Below are 17,827 nucleotides of genomic sequence, written 5' to 3'. Positions count from 1 at the left end.
ATTATTTATTTTCTATCAAACTGCATTGAAGGTTTTGTACAAAAATTAACGTATCTATAGTTATTGGCACTAGTCGAATACTTGCCCGCGACGTGAGTGTCAGTAACTGCCACGCGACGGACGAGGTTCCTTATTCTGATATATCTTCGGAGACGTCTTCTCTGACTTTTATTTTGTTCTTTACTAATCGCCGGTTGCCGTATCCGCTGGAATCGTTCCTTTCCTTGGCGATGCCCTTGCCCTCGGTCTTGCTCTTATTTCTAATGTGGTACTTCTTGTTGCCGCCCCTGGGGGGCTCTTCCTCTCGTACCACCTTCTTGCTGCGGTGCACAAGGCGCGGGCGAGACTCCGTCACGGCGGCCTTCTCCTCTTCAGCAACTTCGCGTTTCAATACGCTTTTAAATGTCTGACCGCGCGTAGGTTCGTGAAGCGAGAACGTGATTCTGTCATGATGTATCTGTTGATCAATTATTGTGAATTAACTCAATTCCCAGTCATGAAAAAATAAAATAATACATTAAGTGATATTAAATTTAGTTACCCTATATTCAATAGTAATGAAGCATTCTTCTTCGTCTTCACAAATGAGGGAGTTGACGTCAGCCGGCTTGGCTGCGTTCGGCGGACGACGGCCAACTCGTACGAAACGCCACAACGAGCGAATGCGTGGTCCACACGCGCGGACTATCTCAGTCACCTGTTTATAAGTTAGCAGTTTTTTATCTGACCTTATATACTTGTCACGCCATCAAGAAAGTTTTAAACCTTTGTTATGCAACATATTGATTACATAACTTATTTTAGTCATGTCTAATAAAAAAAATATAGCTATTAAAATTTATAAAGGAAATCCAGAGTCGATCTCTAAGCGCGTAATAAAATAACCAACCTTCATCTGCTCAGCTCCGTCGCACACACCGCCCGAGTGCGGCTCGACGCCGAAGCTGTTGATGCAAGCGCGGTCTTCCGGAAGAAGAGAATCGATTTGGAACGCGCATTTTGGTAAAGCGTCAGTCCGTTCCTGTGAGAAAAAGTTATTCATGAAACACATGTTTCGGAGTTAACATCCGTTCGCTATTGAGGATTGTCTTACCCAGCCTATGTCGTCGCAACGTTTGGGTTCATCGTAGCAAATGTAGTAATTGATGGCTTTTGATCCATCCGTTCTTTTCTCTGTAGACCAGGTATACCAATTCTCACCGAATTTAAACATACTGTTGATGTGGCTCTGCCGATAAATTAATGGGAATATCATCTCGTTAGGGTGAAGTTGTTTAGGTTTCTCAGTGGTGGGCTTATCATCCTCATACTCGACTTGCTTATCTTCAATATGTTTGCGAGTTTTAAGAAAGGGCAGCATGGTGACTTCGATTCGCTTCTTGTGATCCCAGGACTCAGTGCGCGGCGTCTCGTCCTCGTCCATCTTGGAGTCCTCCTGATCAGAGTGCATCACCACTTTGACTTTGACCGCGAGAGCGGTTTGTATCAGACACACACAACACACCAGGTAACTTATCCGAGCCATTTTCGAGTGAGCGCTTACTTCGATTTCAGATTCAGTAGTGCTCTGGCACTATTGTTTTATCCTTCATAAAGGAAGTTGTTATTGGCGACTACTTGATAAGGTTCATGTTTGTAAACATCCTGCAAGCAAACCATTCAGACGGCAAAAGAAGGAATAGAGAGTGTTTTTTTACTTTCGATTTTCCGCTTTGATGTGCGTATGTTCGCAACATGTGCGTGTTTGATAACTAGATGATAGAATGAAACACAGACTTTAGATTATTGCTTTTATTTGGGTACAAAGATGTAGAGTATAAAATAAAAATACTGCATTTGGTATCAACCTTTTTCATAAAACTTTGATTATGAAAATTAAGCATTTTGACAAATACATGTTATACATCTATAAAATAAAATTAAAGCATAAAGTTGTATTTCTAGTCTAACCTTTATAATTATTTTTTTATAGAAATTGTATAATCGTATAGTACAAATAAAAAAGCGAGTGAAGTTTGGACCATTGTTAGGAATTTAAGTTTTCCATAGTGCTCGATATATTACATCAGCCATAAGACTTCGTATTTACAAGATACATCATAATTTCGTTCTAACTTGATATTTCGTTCATAGCATTAGGGGTAAGAATAGCATCACTAAGGCAGAGAGGGTGTTTTATTGTACATTATTATTATTAGTGCCTAAAATTACTAACTAACGATACATTAGCCTGAGGGAATGAGACTTCGATAGAACCTACTCTTTCTCTCATCTATACTATCAGCTAGACAATAATAATTAACGTAGAAATTAAGGCCAGATCGAAATTAAACGCATCCTTACAGATAATAGTACTTAGAAAATAATTAGACCTCTATGTGTTCGATTAGCCTAGATAACATTGGTTCTGTCTGTGATCGTCACAGTCACAGCGTAAAGGACACTCCGGAGCGCGCATGCGCGGCCCGCGTACACTGTATAGTTAAGTAACAAGGCGATCACACAGTACTTCGTAGCCACAGACTTGTGAATATTAACCCTAAAAATTATTCTCACTCTTAGCAACTCTATAGAATATTAAAAAATATCACGTCCTAAGTATAATTTGTTTGTAGAATTGATTGTGTCTAGATGACTCAACAAATATTTTTATTTCGATATCATTTTAAAAAGCATTTGTCAAGTACGATAGCCTAAATAAATAATATATATATATAGAGTAAACAGGCTCCGGCGCTCAACAAGTCCGTAAATAGAACAACAACGTATGTAGGGTATCTTAACAACAATATTATCTACTATCGTTAATTAAATTATTGTAAGTACATTGAGTATTTCTGGTCATAAGTAACAAAAATAATATCAGTACAAGAATATTTATAAGAATTTTATATTTGTGCTTTAAATAGAATCTTTAAAATCCAAGATAGAGGTTAGAATCTAATTTGAATGTCCTCTACACTGCGATAAGTTGTGATTCAAACTTTACTAAGTTGCAACCTAAATATCGCTCGCTTACATCTAATAAGTGCTTAATTTATTAGGCTCATAACATTAAGCCGTTTCGGTCCACGAGAGGGGAACGTAAGAGCTAGTGATAACACTAAAAGCTTACGTTCGGATACACGCGTGATGCTCGACAAGTCTTCATAAAACATAAGACTTGTGCTAATTAAATACATAAACATTTTCACTTACGATAAACTTGTATAACAACTTGATTTACAAGAAATATTTTAATAAATAAAATATAAAGTATAACTTGTATAAATGTAAAATGAGAATAAATAAAGTTTACAATATAAAACGAATCTCAGTGTCGGTGGAGTCATCGCATGTATCTAAACGCAACGCGGGCGCCGCCGACCGGCCGCGCCCCGATATTGTCAGAACAACTGCTCCTCTAACTTCAACACAGCAAACTACGGAAAATAGACAAATCTCATCAACAGCTATAAATTTAATTACTTCTAATAGAGTTTTATTCGTTTCAGATGCAACTATAACTAACAACTTACTATTATAATAATTATGAGCTACTTTATTGTTTATTAATGAAACGTGTTATATGAAAATAAATGACTATTAGGTTTGGTAACTCTACCTTTCAGGATTCCACTAATTACGCCATACCATATGATATATGCGGAAGAATATAAAACGCTCTTAAACGTCAACCATAACTGTATAAAAAGCGGACTGTGCCTTGTAAAAAAATAAAACGCTAAACAACGATACGGCATGGTCTGGTGTAGGAAGCGGAATCTCGCAAGACACAGGAGGAAGTGAAGGAAGTCCGTTCGCTTATGTCTATTAAACGTAGCTTACTTGTAAAGTTATGCAGTACAGATAAAATCTATAACTAATCACCGCTGTATGAGTAACATCGGCGTAAGTCCATGAGCTGCCAAACGGATCACATCACGATGAACTGATCTAACGCGTGGTTGGTCGCACTACGTGAAGGTTTCTGAGTGGGGCGGCCCATCTACTGGAACAAACCGGAGCATTCGACGAAGCCGTGCACAAAGCCGATCGGACGTGTGAAGCGATCTACCATGAACCTCTATTAAGTACAAAAACCATTCGCGCCGCCCAGAAACATCCGTCTACTATCGCCAACGCACACGCACACGCTCGGAGCAACAGCTGAGCGCGAGCTGATTGCGAACCCGACACAGGTTTCCTTATTGCACTATATTGTCGACATCTTGTTACACTCGCTTCTATTTAATCTAATAAATATACTATAGAGATAGTTTGAGAGAATACACTATCAAGAAATCCGTGTGGGTTCGAGGTACCGTTTAACTTAAAACCTGGTGGTCATTTCGGCATTGCTCGTTCTAAAGCTGTCGCTCCGGGTCGTATGTTAATACGACATGCCCTCGTAGAGGGGGCATGGGGTGTGCCAGGATCACGTGGTCGCATAGTTGAGGGTCTTGCGTTGTAGGAAGAGGTGGATCTCGGCGAAGGTGGGGCGGTCGAGGTCGTCCCGCCGCCAGCACTCGCACATGAGGTCGTAGAGGTCGCGCGGGCAGCCCGCCGCCCGCGGAACCACTTCGAACATACCGTCGTCCGCCTGCAAGTGCGACAGGTTCTCCAACACCTGTAACGCGAACATTGATAGTTTTGATTATACTGTTACCAAATTTTTATATTCTTTTTACATATTTTTATTATTACACTATTCTCTTCTCCCATGTCTATCTTTTAGTTCTTTTTTAATATTTTTCTAATTGTTACTGCTTTAAACTGATATTAAATATGTCTAACTTTTTTCTTAAGCCCTCATACTCAACCCCGGAATACAGTTTTTTAAATATAATCTTATATTAATGTATCCTTACATCATTATCAGTCATGTGTTCGTAGGGGTGACGCCGGCAGAGCGTGAAGATCTCGTGTAGGGTCACAGCGAAGGCCCACACATCGCTCTTAGTGGTGTACTTGGCCCGTAACACCGACTCCCAGGCGGCCCAGCGCAGCGGCAGCGGAATGCGCCCGTCAACCTTGTAGTAGTCGCACGCGTAAGCCTCGTTGTCAGTACCGAAGTCGCTGATCTTGATTTGGTAGTTCTTGCCTATTAAGCAGTTCCTGAAATTATAGGAAGATATTAAAAAAAGGAAAGGACTATTGACCTTCCTGATAGACATTCTAAATAACTTTCAGAATAGCGACGTCGAGTCCTTTTGGAGATACTTCACTAAATTATTTCTCATCTCACTATTTCTTAGTGGACCAAGTAGTAAAATCCTGAAAACGCGGTAAGCATTTCGATATCCATACTAACGCCATAAAACAACAGACTAACCTCGCAGCAAGATCTCTATGCACAAAGTTGAGGGACTCCAGGTACTGCATGCCGGCGGCTATCTGCGTGGCCAGGTGTAGCAGCATATGCGCCGCTGGGGGCACGGCAGTCCGCAGGAACGCGCACAGATCGCCAAGTTCGAGATACTCCAGCACGACCGCTAATGGCGGCGAGCGGCACGCGCCGAGGACACGGGCCAAGTGCGGCGACGACAACGCCGCGAGTATACGTACGTCGCGCTCAAACTCCTCCCTATGTACGAATCAGGATTATACACGTCCTATTGGTATTTAACTGTGTAAAACTGGCCTCGTTAGATATTTAGTTAGGAGTGATTAAAAATTCAAGCATTGTTAGTGAAGATAAGATTAAATTATTAGACATGGATTGATCGAATTGTTTATTTTTATTGGTTCCTGGTCCTATTCTCGTTTGAATATGTTAAATTGAATTTTCAAGACTTAAATATCGTTAAGTGGGTATGGCCAATTTTTACATTCAGTTAAATACCCATTCGGTTGCATTTTGCGGACATCAAGGCAAAATAAAAAGGTATGTCAAAAACATACTCGCAATTAATAGTTTTAGTTTAGCTCTTTATTGTATGTAGGATTTTCCTATTAACGGGCTTGGTTTACAAGTAAACTTAGGTACATACAATATTATTGAGCCAATCTAAAGAAAATTTTGCCACGTCAACTGTAATGCCAATTCTGCGAATAGTTTTCATTGAACCAACTTTATCAATAAGATATAACAAAATGTGTCCCAAACCCCAATAACAAAATTTAAAGTTAAGAGGTAAGCCATAGCATACCTTCTTTAATGCTCCATCCGTTTATTTTCTTAAGCTATGTTTTTTCGAGTACATACTCATTTTTAAGGGATTCTAAAAGCCATCGTTTATTTACACTGTCAAGTCCGCCCGACTACCAATTGAACTTGGCAACATCTTCCATCGAAATACGATGGACTTCAAAAAGAGAAGGAATTCAATTTGCCCTGCATTAAGCTCTGAAACTACTGTCCCGAAATAAAAAATACAAATTGTTTGACTTAATTGAATTCATACTTAAATGTTAGTATCTGGCATGTCATGTGCATACAGACATATAATCTACATAAACAAAACTGTACCTTTCTTAGTACATTGATAAAGTTGGTTATAACAAAGTAAACTGGGGGTAGACGAACACAGAATAGGACACGGCACAGGGGGTTAGGTGGGACAGAGCGGCAAGCGACATGTAATAAACATGTATAATCTAATGCTCATACATGATATACCTCTCCTTGACAGTGGCGTCGTGGCACAAGAACTTCACGGCCACGAGACGCTTCTCCGAGGTTATGGTCCCGTTGTATTCTGGTACCCCGTCCGCTTCCGCTACATAAACCTGATGATAACATGCAAATACATACGTAATGAGGGATGCTAAGTTATAAGATCGGAAATCAATTTATTTGGCGTCCTGGTTCTGTTTGAAAATTGAATTGATTCCCATAAAGAACCAATATTTGTCTGACGAACAATTGGGGAGGCATATGTCCAGCAGTGGACGAACTTTCATTTAAATAAACATGTAAATACGTATAGTAAAGTACGAACCGTGCCAAAAGCACCTTCAGCTAGTTTAGATATCATTCTCAGTCTATGCCTGGGGAACTCTATCACGTTGGTTGTCTCCAGACGTCTCTTTAGATCTATGAACACTTCTTGCTGACTCGGCGACTGTAAAATAAAAGTATTCAAATAAATTTACACTTAAGTAGTAACTATTTAACATAATTTTCATAAGGAAATTATATGACCAAGCAGAAGAGAGTTCACATTTTGTTATTTTGTAGGGCCATCGAAAGTACAAAATCTTGCAAAAAAAAACATTCACAATCCAATAATAAAATCTAGTCTTGCGAGGTAAACATTTTAGCTTCGTATTGGACGTTTTTTATACTCTTTCCTTCCGTAGATAATTTTATTTATTATAATCTGCCACCAGTTAAATAAAGTTTTTCTTTTGGGGCAAGGACATTACTTCAACTCCCGTAAGCCAGCACAATAACTCTAAAGAATCGCTTTACCTCGGTGTGACATAGAAAATCGATCACCTGTTTTGGACCCCATGACAGAATTAATCAGGAATAGCAAGGTACCACCTCCTTTTGTAACCTGCAGTTACGTCGTTTAAAAGGAGGCGTATAAAAAGAGGTTACGTGAACATTTTGTTTCAGTTACCCTTGTACTGTGTTTGGAGCGCATGGAGCCTGCCGCGGACCGCCTCGCCTCTAACTCCAGCTTGTCCTCCACGAGGTCGGTGGCTCGCTCCGACAGGGAGTCCAAACGCCGCTTCGTCAGTAACGGCGCCGAACTCAACTCAGGCACCGCGTAGTCGTAGTTTGAGCTGTCTGCTGACGTTATCACTATTTTAAGTACTTTTGACTAACTAATTATGTTATGGAATGTTATATAGATTAGATTTATTTATTTTATGTATGGGTAAAATACCTTAAAAAATCTTTTACTTATGTCCTGATTATAAAATGCAAATATACGCAAATTTTTACTACAATTTCATGTCGGGAACTGTTATGATAAAAGAACTTTATGTGCACATCGAAACAGTTTCGTTTCAAGACCAAAATTATTTAATTTTGATCTGTGAGTGAAGTCTTTGTGAATTTTATATTTGGTACTGTTTGATATTAAGTTAGCATTGAATCCTAGATTTATATTTGCTTGCCACAAGATTTACCGCAAAGAAAAATGTTAAAGTGATAAAAACGAACTTTTGCAAACTCCTGTAAACTTAGATCTACAAACACGTAGTAGTTAAATGTTTTGGAAACAAGCAAAAAGGAATCTATACTAATATATAAAGCTGAAGAGTTTGTTTGTTTGTTTGTTTGAACGCGCTAATCTCAGGAACTACTGGTTCAATTTGAAAAATTCTTTTAGTATTGAATAGACCATTCATCGAGGAAGGCTTTAGGCTATAAACCATCACGCTGCGACTAATAGGAGCGAAGATACAATGTAAAATGTGAAAAAATAGGGCAGGTATAAATCATAACTTATATTATTATCTTCTACCCACGCTACGGGGACGAAGTAGCGGGCAACAGCTAGTCAATAAATATAATTATTTATTGTTTCCTATTTAATATGAAAACAGTTTGTCCTTACTATTAATCCCTAACATGATAATTATCTATCGTATTGATAAGATGCTAACAAGATTATGATAATTGGTCTATCATTATTATAATTAATCTGTATCAATACTAACTGACCGAAAGCAACATTCGAATAAAATAATAACAAAGAAAATATTGTCTTAGGGAATAAATATATCACAATTTATTTGTAACGGATGTCATTAGGCGAATTATTTACTTCGATAATTCCAACAGGATACAGCAAAGGATGTTATTAAATATAATATTAACCTGTTAATTAATAAAGGCCGTCATAGCTGAAAATAATTCCCTATACAAGTACTTTTCTTGATTGTAATTTCTTTATGTTAGGGAGGACTCACTAGATTCAGCTTATAAAATGTATTGACTGCAAACTTAATTTTACATAGTACAACATATTCATATTAACTGACAGATATCTATCTAATTTCCTCTCAAATCATGAACAAATCATTAGATACAAAAATATTCGTTAAGAAAAAAAAATGTTACAACAAAATACAGCATGGAAAAGCCCGCTTTTAAAAGTTCCGCCAGTCTTGTTGAGCAGCGAAAGTAAACACTTAGCTGCGTCAAGTCGCCGATCGCAGACACTGGCTTAAGCAAGCTTTACTTTAAAAACTCATGTTTGTTCGAGTCAGAACGGAGTTTATGAACTGCTGAGCACTTTTAATGGATGTTTGACGCCTAAGCAAAAAAATGAGTAGTTAAATTGTTAACTAAAAATGTGTTTAATAAGGGTATTATTTTTTGAGGCAGTGAAACCTATAAGTCGTACATATTAAAAATGGACTGAAACCTATGGGTATGAGCCATAATATAAAAAATGGGTATACACTTCTTGAAATAATGCCGGCCCCAATTGGCCCACTATACTTTTGTCAGTGACTACTAAATATTAATTTCTGCACTTTGGCACAGTGATTACAATCGATAAAACAAAATAGATATATCCTCACCTGAGAGCGCGGTATTAGAATCCTTAACAAAGTCTTTCATCTCGAGCAATACGGTGCTATAACTAAAGTAGGGGGCACACTTGAGCGCTTGGTACGGCTCCTGGTACTCATCGGACTTAACATCTAGGGCGCAGTCTATGATCATCTTGTTCTCCGGCATCATGGAGGTGCCGCAGCCGCTATAGTTATCTATGGTCCTCTTCTGAGACACCGTGGACTTGGCCAAGGGTGACGCGAAGCATTTCCTATGTCTATGCCTATGAACTATGAGGAAGATGGCGACGGCCAGCAGTATCACCAGAGCTGTCAACACGCCTACAACTATCGCCACGTACAGTGGGTCCTCTTGGTGCGCGGTAGATATGGGAACTTCTTTGGTAAGAGTTGTTACTTTCTTATCTTTACCCGCGGGGGGCTTTTGGCTTTCTGGGGTGTGATTCCCTTGCGCTACATCTGGAAAAAAACGGTTGTATTTAATAACCTACCTTAAAAGAAATAGTGAATATGAATTTGATAAACTGATATATCCTCACCGGAGTCAAAAACGACTTCGCTGATAAGTATCCACCGCGCAGAAAACCTCAGTTCGATGCGAACCCACTTGCCGATGCGATGGTGCAACTTAATGCTAACGTTGCGAGAGTTCTCGAATATATTGTCCTCAACGTATGTGTAGTGAATGGGCTCGTCTTGAAAGTGGCGTCCGCCGATAGAAAACGATATTATGGCCTCCGAAAACACCTGGAAACAACCATAATGTTAAGTATAGCTCGCGAAGGTGGTTTAATTACCTACATATAAATACACTGCAGTCGCATAGCTCAAAACTGTACTAACAAATGTATTTGCTGTTGGCTTACACTAAGTAAATCTAAGATGTACCGTCGTATATCGGAGGGCACGCGGCAAACGAGACGATATTCGTGCATTAATTAGCAACCAACTATTTGTACTATTTCAATACAATAAATTTTGCACTAAGTTAAACGAATCAGTCAAAACTTGAGCGGTCAATTTTAATCACAATGAACAGTTGAAGGAAACCCTATTAAAACAATTAGCTATGCTAATAGCAAGTTTTAAACGTCTGCAACATGCAAAGTCTAACATTAAACCAAAAATGAAGTTTGAAACGTCGCGACGACACGTTCAAATATTCAGGAGTAGTAACTTTCGAAAATGGGTAACAATTATATCGGTCTAACCTGAACGTCGCGCATGAATTTATTATTGCAGTGCAAATGGACTGTGCTGAACTCGCGGACTTTGTCGAACTCGAAGGTGATGACGGGTGTGTTGGGGCGGGAGTCGTTCCTCCAGCCGACCCAGGCGGTGGTCTTGGCGGCCTCGCGGATCTCGTCGCCGCCGAACCTGCCGTCCACGAGCTGGCCGAGCCCGCCGCGTAGCTCCTCGCCCCACTGCCCGTCGTAGATCATGTCCGTCAGCTCCACGCCATTGCTCCGCTTGTCACCCTTCGGCATCGAGTACGATACTATGCCCACTGAAAATAATTTAACCGTAAGAATTTTTCTTATTGATTCTCAAAGACACTTGTTTGTAGCAGTTTATTTGGTTACAAAACATGGTTAGTTATAATGAGAAATCTTATCTCCAAAGAAAATGTTTCGGAAATCTATTTACGTTACCTGCGATAGAAATGAGGTTTTCCGGAAATCTGTTGCGTACAGCGGTCATTGATTCTCTTTGACTTCTATTAACTAGTATCGGTAAGTGGTCTATGACTGCGAAATCTCTAAGAACCGGTACAGTTTATTAAACTGTCGTAACTCTCTATTTCCATTCTCCGACAACATTATTTACAGTCTCCTCCAGACATCTTTTGATAGTAGTACATTTAATCAGAGTTTATTTGAGGAGTTCCCTACCTAAGAGGTATTGACTGTCTTTGAACTCAACTTCGGTCAGATGCACTTGAATACTTGGATGTCGACGGTCCTATAGAGATAAAACGTAGAAAAAGAAGCTCAAATAAAATCCAAGCATCTTATAACCAGAAAGAGTACGCTAAAGGCAATTTTACTCTACTCTTTAATAGGAAAAATTTGAATGATTTGACTTGAAAGTCCGCAATATGCGGTGACGCGTCGTTAACACGTCGCCATGTACCGCCGCCGGAGCGCTTCCTTCATTGGAGGCGAGCAACGTGCTCCGTATAATAAGCACATGATACAATTGTTTCCAGATCATTTTTAAAGTCGTTAAAAATATTATTGTTTTATTCAATTGTAATTCAAATACCGATTATGTATAGAAATCGTAATTTATCTCTAGTATTCTACTAGCTAGTTTTATGCTATGATAAATAATGGAATAATAAGTAGCAGGACAGATGAAAACAAAAATAAACGTTTTGTTTTTTGAATGAAATAAAAATAAATCTTATTTGACTGTAAATCAACTGTCAAAAGTGCGCAGTGTTCATTTTGTTAAAGTGAAAAGTCCACACAATAGAACTCTGTCGGGCGCACCTCATAATATTAAATCCCTTTCACGCACGCGTTTCACAGTTGACTGGTTGACGTCAACATTTATACGTACGCTTATCGTATACGATCTGGTAAAAGATACTACTATTTTAATGGAACATCCATATTAGCGAATTTCAAAGGAAATACTTCACTGACAAATACAGCACATTTGATCGCAAGCAAAACTAATAACGCAGAATACCAATTCCACGCGACGAACCTGTTTCGTATAGCCCCTTTGAACCGCTCGAATGTAATATACTTACAAAGCAAAGGCATAAAGGCGTTCAGTCACAGAGATTGCATGTATGACATTCTGCACTCAAATGGCACTTTAATTAACGTCGTAAATGCAGCATGAAACGGCCAGTGATGGACGCATCGAATATAGTATTTGCACACAGACTTGAATAATTATTTACGAGCATGGGAAATGCTATCGAACGATCATTATATTGGCATAGTTTAGCGAGGAATCGCAATTAAACGGATTGAAACGGAACTACATTTTATGGGATTTAATGTTAAAATTCAAATATCTGAATATTAGAATAAGCTCAGTTTTGCTTCAAACAAAGCAATCATCAGAAAATATAACAATCACAAACACCTTTGAACTCTTGCACAATCGTTTCAAGGTTACAGAGTGCTTCCTTCTATTATAAAGTACTCATACGTCGCCATGACATCAATCATAAAAACATAGTTCATTCGGTTTCGAATGCCAGCATAATCTCATCTGATTGACAGATGCAATGAAAACTACGCGTAACATATTAACCGCAAGAATGTCACAGCGATGCAGCTTCAATTATGACCCCGTTAATTAACGGTGACACGAAGACTGACAGATAACTCGATGTCGGTTTCGTAATCGAAAAACTGTTGATGAAACTGTAATATGCAATATACCCGAAGCTCGTAGCACAGATCCTATCAACTTAATACATAATCTAGATGAAAGTAAAAATCTGCTACGGACAAACCAAAAATATGATCTAATAAAAAAAACTTGGTAAAACATAAAAACTTCTGGAAAGTCTTGTTGTTTAGAATAATTCGGTAGTGATCAATCACTGACACTAGTCGATTGCATGATGCATGGCATTGTCCATATCGAATCATAGAATAGTCTATCAAACTTGAAACAAAATAATGCTTATACCAATAAAGAAATAAAGTTTTATCGAGACTTCAGGTAACTACTGTAACTAGGTAACTTTTAAAAGGTTAACAATTTCTCTTTGAAACATCAATCAAAAAGAGTTTTTTTAAGTGATTTCACTCAGAAAAATTAATTTCCAAGCAAACTGCTCGAAGAAACTTGTAGGGCATCTAAAAGAACAGCCAATTAAAGGTATGCAAACTGTGTTTCAAAGGAAACTTACTGTTGAAGGCAGGATCTAAGCAAGTCGTTTCCCATGAACGGGGTCTGTAAATCAGCACGACACGGCGGCTTCGTATGTGACGAGGCTCCTAATGTACACTCTACGTATCACTGATTTATTTGTCGGCGAATTTCACAAAAACATGCACTTACTTGAAAATGCACGGTTCGTGTTCCGCCGCGACAAAAATAACGTCGGAGAAATAACAACTGCATTTATTTATATTACATAAGGTGTGAATCAAATACATAGTGTTTTATTTATATTCCACACGCATTGGCTGAGCGACACCTGGCCAGGTCTTGCACAAGGGTTGAGTGTTTTGATTTATCGACGGCTGTTTATATAACCTTCATCTAGCTGCTAATAATTTTCATTGTTAAAGGAAATTGCGTAATAGTATTGCGACACGTCAACAGTCTTAAGCCCGTGAGTAGCAAGTGTAGCAACAAAGCTTAGCTATAATCAGCGATTGAACTCACGTACGTTGAATATCCTGTTTGAAAGCTAATCACTTCCCTAATGCCTATATAAACATATCTGATATTTACACGAATATTCAAATTAAACTGGTTTTACAAATTAGCCTACGGTTTGAGGTCGAGCGCTCTACAGTAGGGATTCTTGCCTCGATACGATTAAATCGACATCGACGTCACGAACTCTAGAATCGATTAACTGTTATGCTTAACTATTTAAGTGTTTCAATCTGGGTCTACTTATACATAAATAATAAGCAAATTACAATATATTCTATTTTGCTGCAAAGCTACAAGCAATGAGTTTTATTTTGTGTTATTCACGCTCTACTTCAAAAGGTGATTTTACATTTTGTATAGCGTTATTACTTCGTTGAAATTTAACGATATCTCGATTTTAATCAGTAAAGAAACTTATAAACTACTGTGTAGGCTCGTGTAATTAACTAAATCGCTTTTCCGAAGAACGACTGCGAGTGCAAAGTTCGCAACACGTCACATCGACTTGTTAAGGTTGATATCAAAGCGTAAATTCGATATAAAAATTCAAGGCACTGCACTAGTGCATACATTTAAACCTATGTTAATTTAGTATCATTTATAAAACCGCAAACCAACATGAGCCGTTTCATTTAAAACCCGCGCATGTAGACTTATTTGCATTCAGGCTAAGGCACTCAAAAGAAAATCAACATAATTATCCAACCCCTTGAAACCAAATAAATCAATAATTAATGGTTCTATTAAAAGCAAGGAAGAGTCTGAAACAGTTGGGTAAACAAACATGGAATAGAGGGGTATCGGCATGTATACTTAATACATCTATGACATAGTTGCGGTAATGATAGGAAGGTATCAGTAGCGTGCCGGTCGCCGGCAAATAAAAGTACTTTTAAAAATGCAGACGTATGATTAACTCTAGTAATTTGCCACTTTTTACTTAATGACGCGTTGCATGCGGTCCCCGGCGCACGTACGATAACAAAATTCCTACAATTCACTATTAACTCGTACTAGTACGTCGCGGACTCATGGTTGTAACCATAATAAAACCGTGAACACCATGCATTGTACAATTTCTGTGATACGCTCCATATTAACGTTATTTTAATGAAGTTGGTACACGGGCCGCGCATTATTTTGATTATTTTATGACCTATGGGAATGTAGACGCGTGTAATTACTTTTGGAAACCCCTTAAATATGAATGTGTCCATGTATGTGACAAAATAATTATGGTTTGTCTCGGGTGAATCGTGTAACAATTACGTTAATTACCTGGTTCTGTAGGTTCACATTAATGTGTTCTCAGGGTTACGTAATAAATTATGAAACAATGTTTTCTTGAAATGACTAGCGAATTACGACCTTAGCGACCTTTCAAAAATGTATGTTTGTAACTGGATGAAGGTTGATGTTTTGTTTAAAAATTTACGAGTTACTAAATCAAAGGCTCAGCGCAGCATCGAATTTATTATTAAGAGCCGAGGATTGCAGAAAAATCTAACTTAAAAAAAGACCGTTCAAAAGAAATGATTCCTCGCAGACGGATAATAGCAGATGCAGTCCGGTTAATTAATTCAAAACGTCAGTACTCAGGAAGTTCTGCGGTAATATGATAATAATCAATTGAACAGAACCCTCGGGACACGATTACCGCTCTCGATTGTCTTTCCTTTTTAATTCCTACCTGGCTATTGCTGTAAGCCGCTTTTAATTAACAGTTAAAAGAAATTGCTGTTGGTATTATTCAGTATAATAGCTGGGACAGTGTATGGGGGCGGCAGGATAAGCCGCGACGGCCACTAATTTGTACAAGGATATGCATTACCGAGACAGACGTGCAATTAAAACGTCGTAAAAAGTCCACTTGGAATTATTGTAAGGAGAGAATAATTAATACTCCTACAGTGGTTGGTACCTGCTGAGGGCAGCAAGATTGCGCTAAGTTGGATACGAACTATAAGTGCAATATAAAGCAAACTGCCAAACGCTCACCTTACTGACATTCGATTAAGCGCTTAGCTCGCAAGTAAAGCTAGTTTAGAAGTTTTGAGTTATCTCAACATGAATTTGCTTCTGCACCGTTACAGTTAACATGATACTATTGCTGACGCTCACTTCACAGCGTGATAAAGTTAGGCTTATTCCGGTAAGTCAAGTATCAACGTTAAGGGCCTATTATTCCGCATGGTCAGGCTCTGTCTGGCTGTTAACTTGTAGCCGGGAATCGCACTAGACGTAAGTTTCTGTTATTCTTTACAGAATCCATAAGGTGTGAAAATAATTACATAGATATTGAAATAAGTTTTAACAGTCGAGTTTTTCTGCACGGTCGTGTTCAACAGACGTCTCGTAACTGATACTTAAAAAGACTTGAAACCTAAGGCTGCTTATCCACTGAAGTGGAGCAAGGATGCTGAGTCGGGAAACGGAGAAATATTAACTAATAACATTTCATGATTGGAGAGGAACGGAGATTTTATGCAATCTTATTGAGTAATATTTCTCCGTTTCTCCGCTCCGCAGCGTCGCTACGCTTCAATGGACAAGCAGCCTAATAGCATTAAAAAATATAAAGGATAATATACTCGATACACGTACCAATGAGGTTTCAATTCCCACGTCGTATTTTCTCTCATGAGCTGTCGTGTTCTCGCGCCGCTGCCTAGCATTTTGTAGAACTAATAACCGTTCGTTATTCATGGTACTCACCGCTCCAATAACAGCCGTAGAGCTCAACCCGCATGCAGACGGTGCGCCGATGCGAACTGTACGGTATGAAACGTATTTTGGATGCCCAGATCGGCGGCTCCAAGTGATTTTTCTTCTCCAAGTACGTGTTCGTATTGCCTTGGAGAATCTGTAACAACATTTTTAATATTACAAACGAAACAGGGTTCAGTTTATACTGGCACAATTCACATTTGACGTGCTTTGTTCGCTACTTAATTAATCAAGATTAAGTGTGATTGTATATAATTTGCCGCGCATTGATGATCTGCCGCGGACCACCTACCACAGCAAAATAATGGGAGTGCATTGCATATGAACATTGTATAAGTATCTATAGTTGTCTCTGATTACAATAACCATACAAGAGTCAGATAGCTATAAAATCATTTATAACTGTGTGCTAGATAGGATCCTCATTGTAAAATCAGCTTGGATTAGTGTCAAACATAAACATAACGTGACACAAATATGACTATTAGGCATGAAATACCGTCAATAGCGGCACGACTACTATCCTTAATAAAATAGTTACTGCAGACTAGTATAAAGCAATCGTTGGCCTGTATTCTGACAAAAGGTTAAATCGCAACGCTTTTACGATATAATCATCCTTTATCACGACAATGCCTTCTTTATCAAGGTTCTCTGCTAAGCGAACGAGTATTTTCTAGTGGTTTAAAATCGATGGTTTCTCTGCTATGCAGTCCCTCGCACCATGGGATATCAGAAAATAATGAGAGTCGGAAACGATGAGCTCACCAACTGTACTTTGGCCCTATTATTTAAACAAGGCGTTTTATAATATGACAAATTAGGACAAAGCCGACTACTTTTAAAATAAAAGTACTGTAATTAAGTAACAGTAAACCGTAAACATTCTAACGAAATCTCCTTTATTCAAAGAGGTAATTGTTAATGAACTCTGAACACGTCACTCTGTTCCATTAGTCAAGTTCATTCAATATTCTGTTTAACGAGGCTTTTCGGTTTTCTGAGTAACTAAAAGAACTTGCCGCCAAAATGTGCACAAAGAAAATGTGCAACCATATTACCCGCTGAAATATTAAATACCTTGCATCGATAACTAGAAAACTCAAAGGCTTTAAAATTGCTTATTCACTTTGTCGAAGTAATCCGTAGTAAGTAACATGGGGAGGCTCCAATACTTCAGAACTTTACGCTGCAAAAATATTGTACATTATGAAGTTGAAAAGCGCCGCGGAAATCCGAACTGACGCCTCTTACGGCAGGCGGGAGGACAAAG

General features: G+C 38.6%; 2 protein-coding genes across 5 annotated transcripts in view; both read right to left on the bottom strand.

Moving 5' to 3' along the window:
• Positions 1-5: 5 nt before the first annotated feature.
• Positions 6-1,608, bottom strand: LOC113503012. The gene is made up of 4 exons (XM_026884834.1): positions 1,094-1,608; positions 890-1,021; positions 542-697; positions 6-457 (listed from the first exon to the last, which is right to left on the bottom strand). The coding sequence occupies exons 1-4, from the start codon at positions 1,523-1,525 to the stop codon at positions 131-133; spliced, it is 1,047 nt and encodes a 348-aa protein (XP_026740635.1). The 5' UTR covers positions 1,526-1,608; the 3' UTR covers positions 6-130.
• A 77-nt stretch (positions 1,609-1,685) lies between these two features.
• Positions 1,686-17,827, bottom strand: part of LOC113502688 (discoidin domain-containing receptor 2-like) — a 45,286-nt gene continuing 29,144 nt past the window's right edge. For 2 of the 4 annotated variants that reach the window (XM_026884372.1, XM_026884449.1), the window contains exons 5-14: positions 16,543-16,690; positions 10,677-10,972; positions 10,005-10,212; positions 9,472-9,924; positions 7,551-7,723; positions 6,924-7,046; positions 6,593-6,711; positions 5,315-5,566; positions 4,851-5,097; positions 1,686-4,609 (exon numbers count right to left, since the gene is read on the bottom strand). In XM_026884372.1, the coding sequence (XP_026740173.1) occupies positions 4,418-4,609; positions 4,851-5,097; positions 5,315-5,566; positions 6,593-6,711; positions 6,924-7,046; positions 7,551-7,723; positions 9,472-9,924; positions 10,005-10,212; positions 10,677-10,972; positions 16,543-16,690 (2,211 nt within the window). In that variant the 3' untranslated portion in view covers positions 1,686-4,417. The remainder of the gene's footprint in view (positions 4,610-4,850; positions 5,098-5,314; positions 5,567-6,592; positions 6,712-6,923; positions 7,047-7,550; positions 7,724-9,471; positions 9,925-10,004; positions 10,213-10,676; positions 10,973-16,542; positions 16,691-17,827) is intronic. The other 2 variants (XM_026884606.1, XM_026884534.1) reach the window with 2 other exon arrangements.

Source organism: Trichoplusia ni, chromosome 1, assembly GCF_003590095.1.
Source record: "Trichoplusia ni isolate ovarian cell line Hi5 chromosome 1, tn1, whole genome shotgun sequence".
In the NCBI taxonomy this organism is placed as follows: domain Eukaryota; kingdom Metazoa; phylum Arthropoda; class Insecta; order Lepidoptera; family Noctuidae; genus Trichoplusia; species Trichoplusia ni.
Note: the sequence above shows the minus strand (reverse complement) of the source record. Positions and strands in the feature narration are given on the sequence as shown.

Excerpts from the sequence above, each read along its gene's own strand:
- LOC113503012 (XM_026884834.1), bottom strand. The coding sequence starts at position 1,525 with ATGGCTCGGATAAGTTACCTGGTGTGTTGTGTGTGTCTGATACAAACC. Across the intron at positions 1,022-1,093 it reads GTTGCGACGACATAGGCTGG|GAACGGACTGACGCTTTACC; the intron begins GTAAGACAATCC and ends TTTTTCTCACAG. Across the intron at positions 458-541 it reads TCATTACTATTGAATATAGG|ATACATCATGACAGAATCAC; the intron begins GTAACTAAATTT and ends ATTGATCAACAG.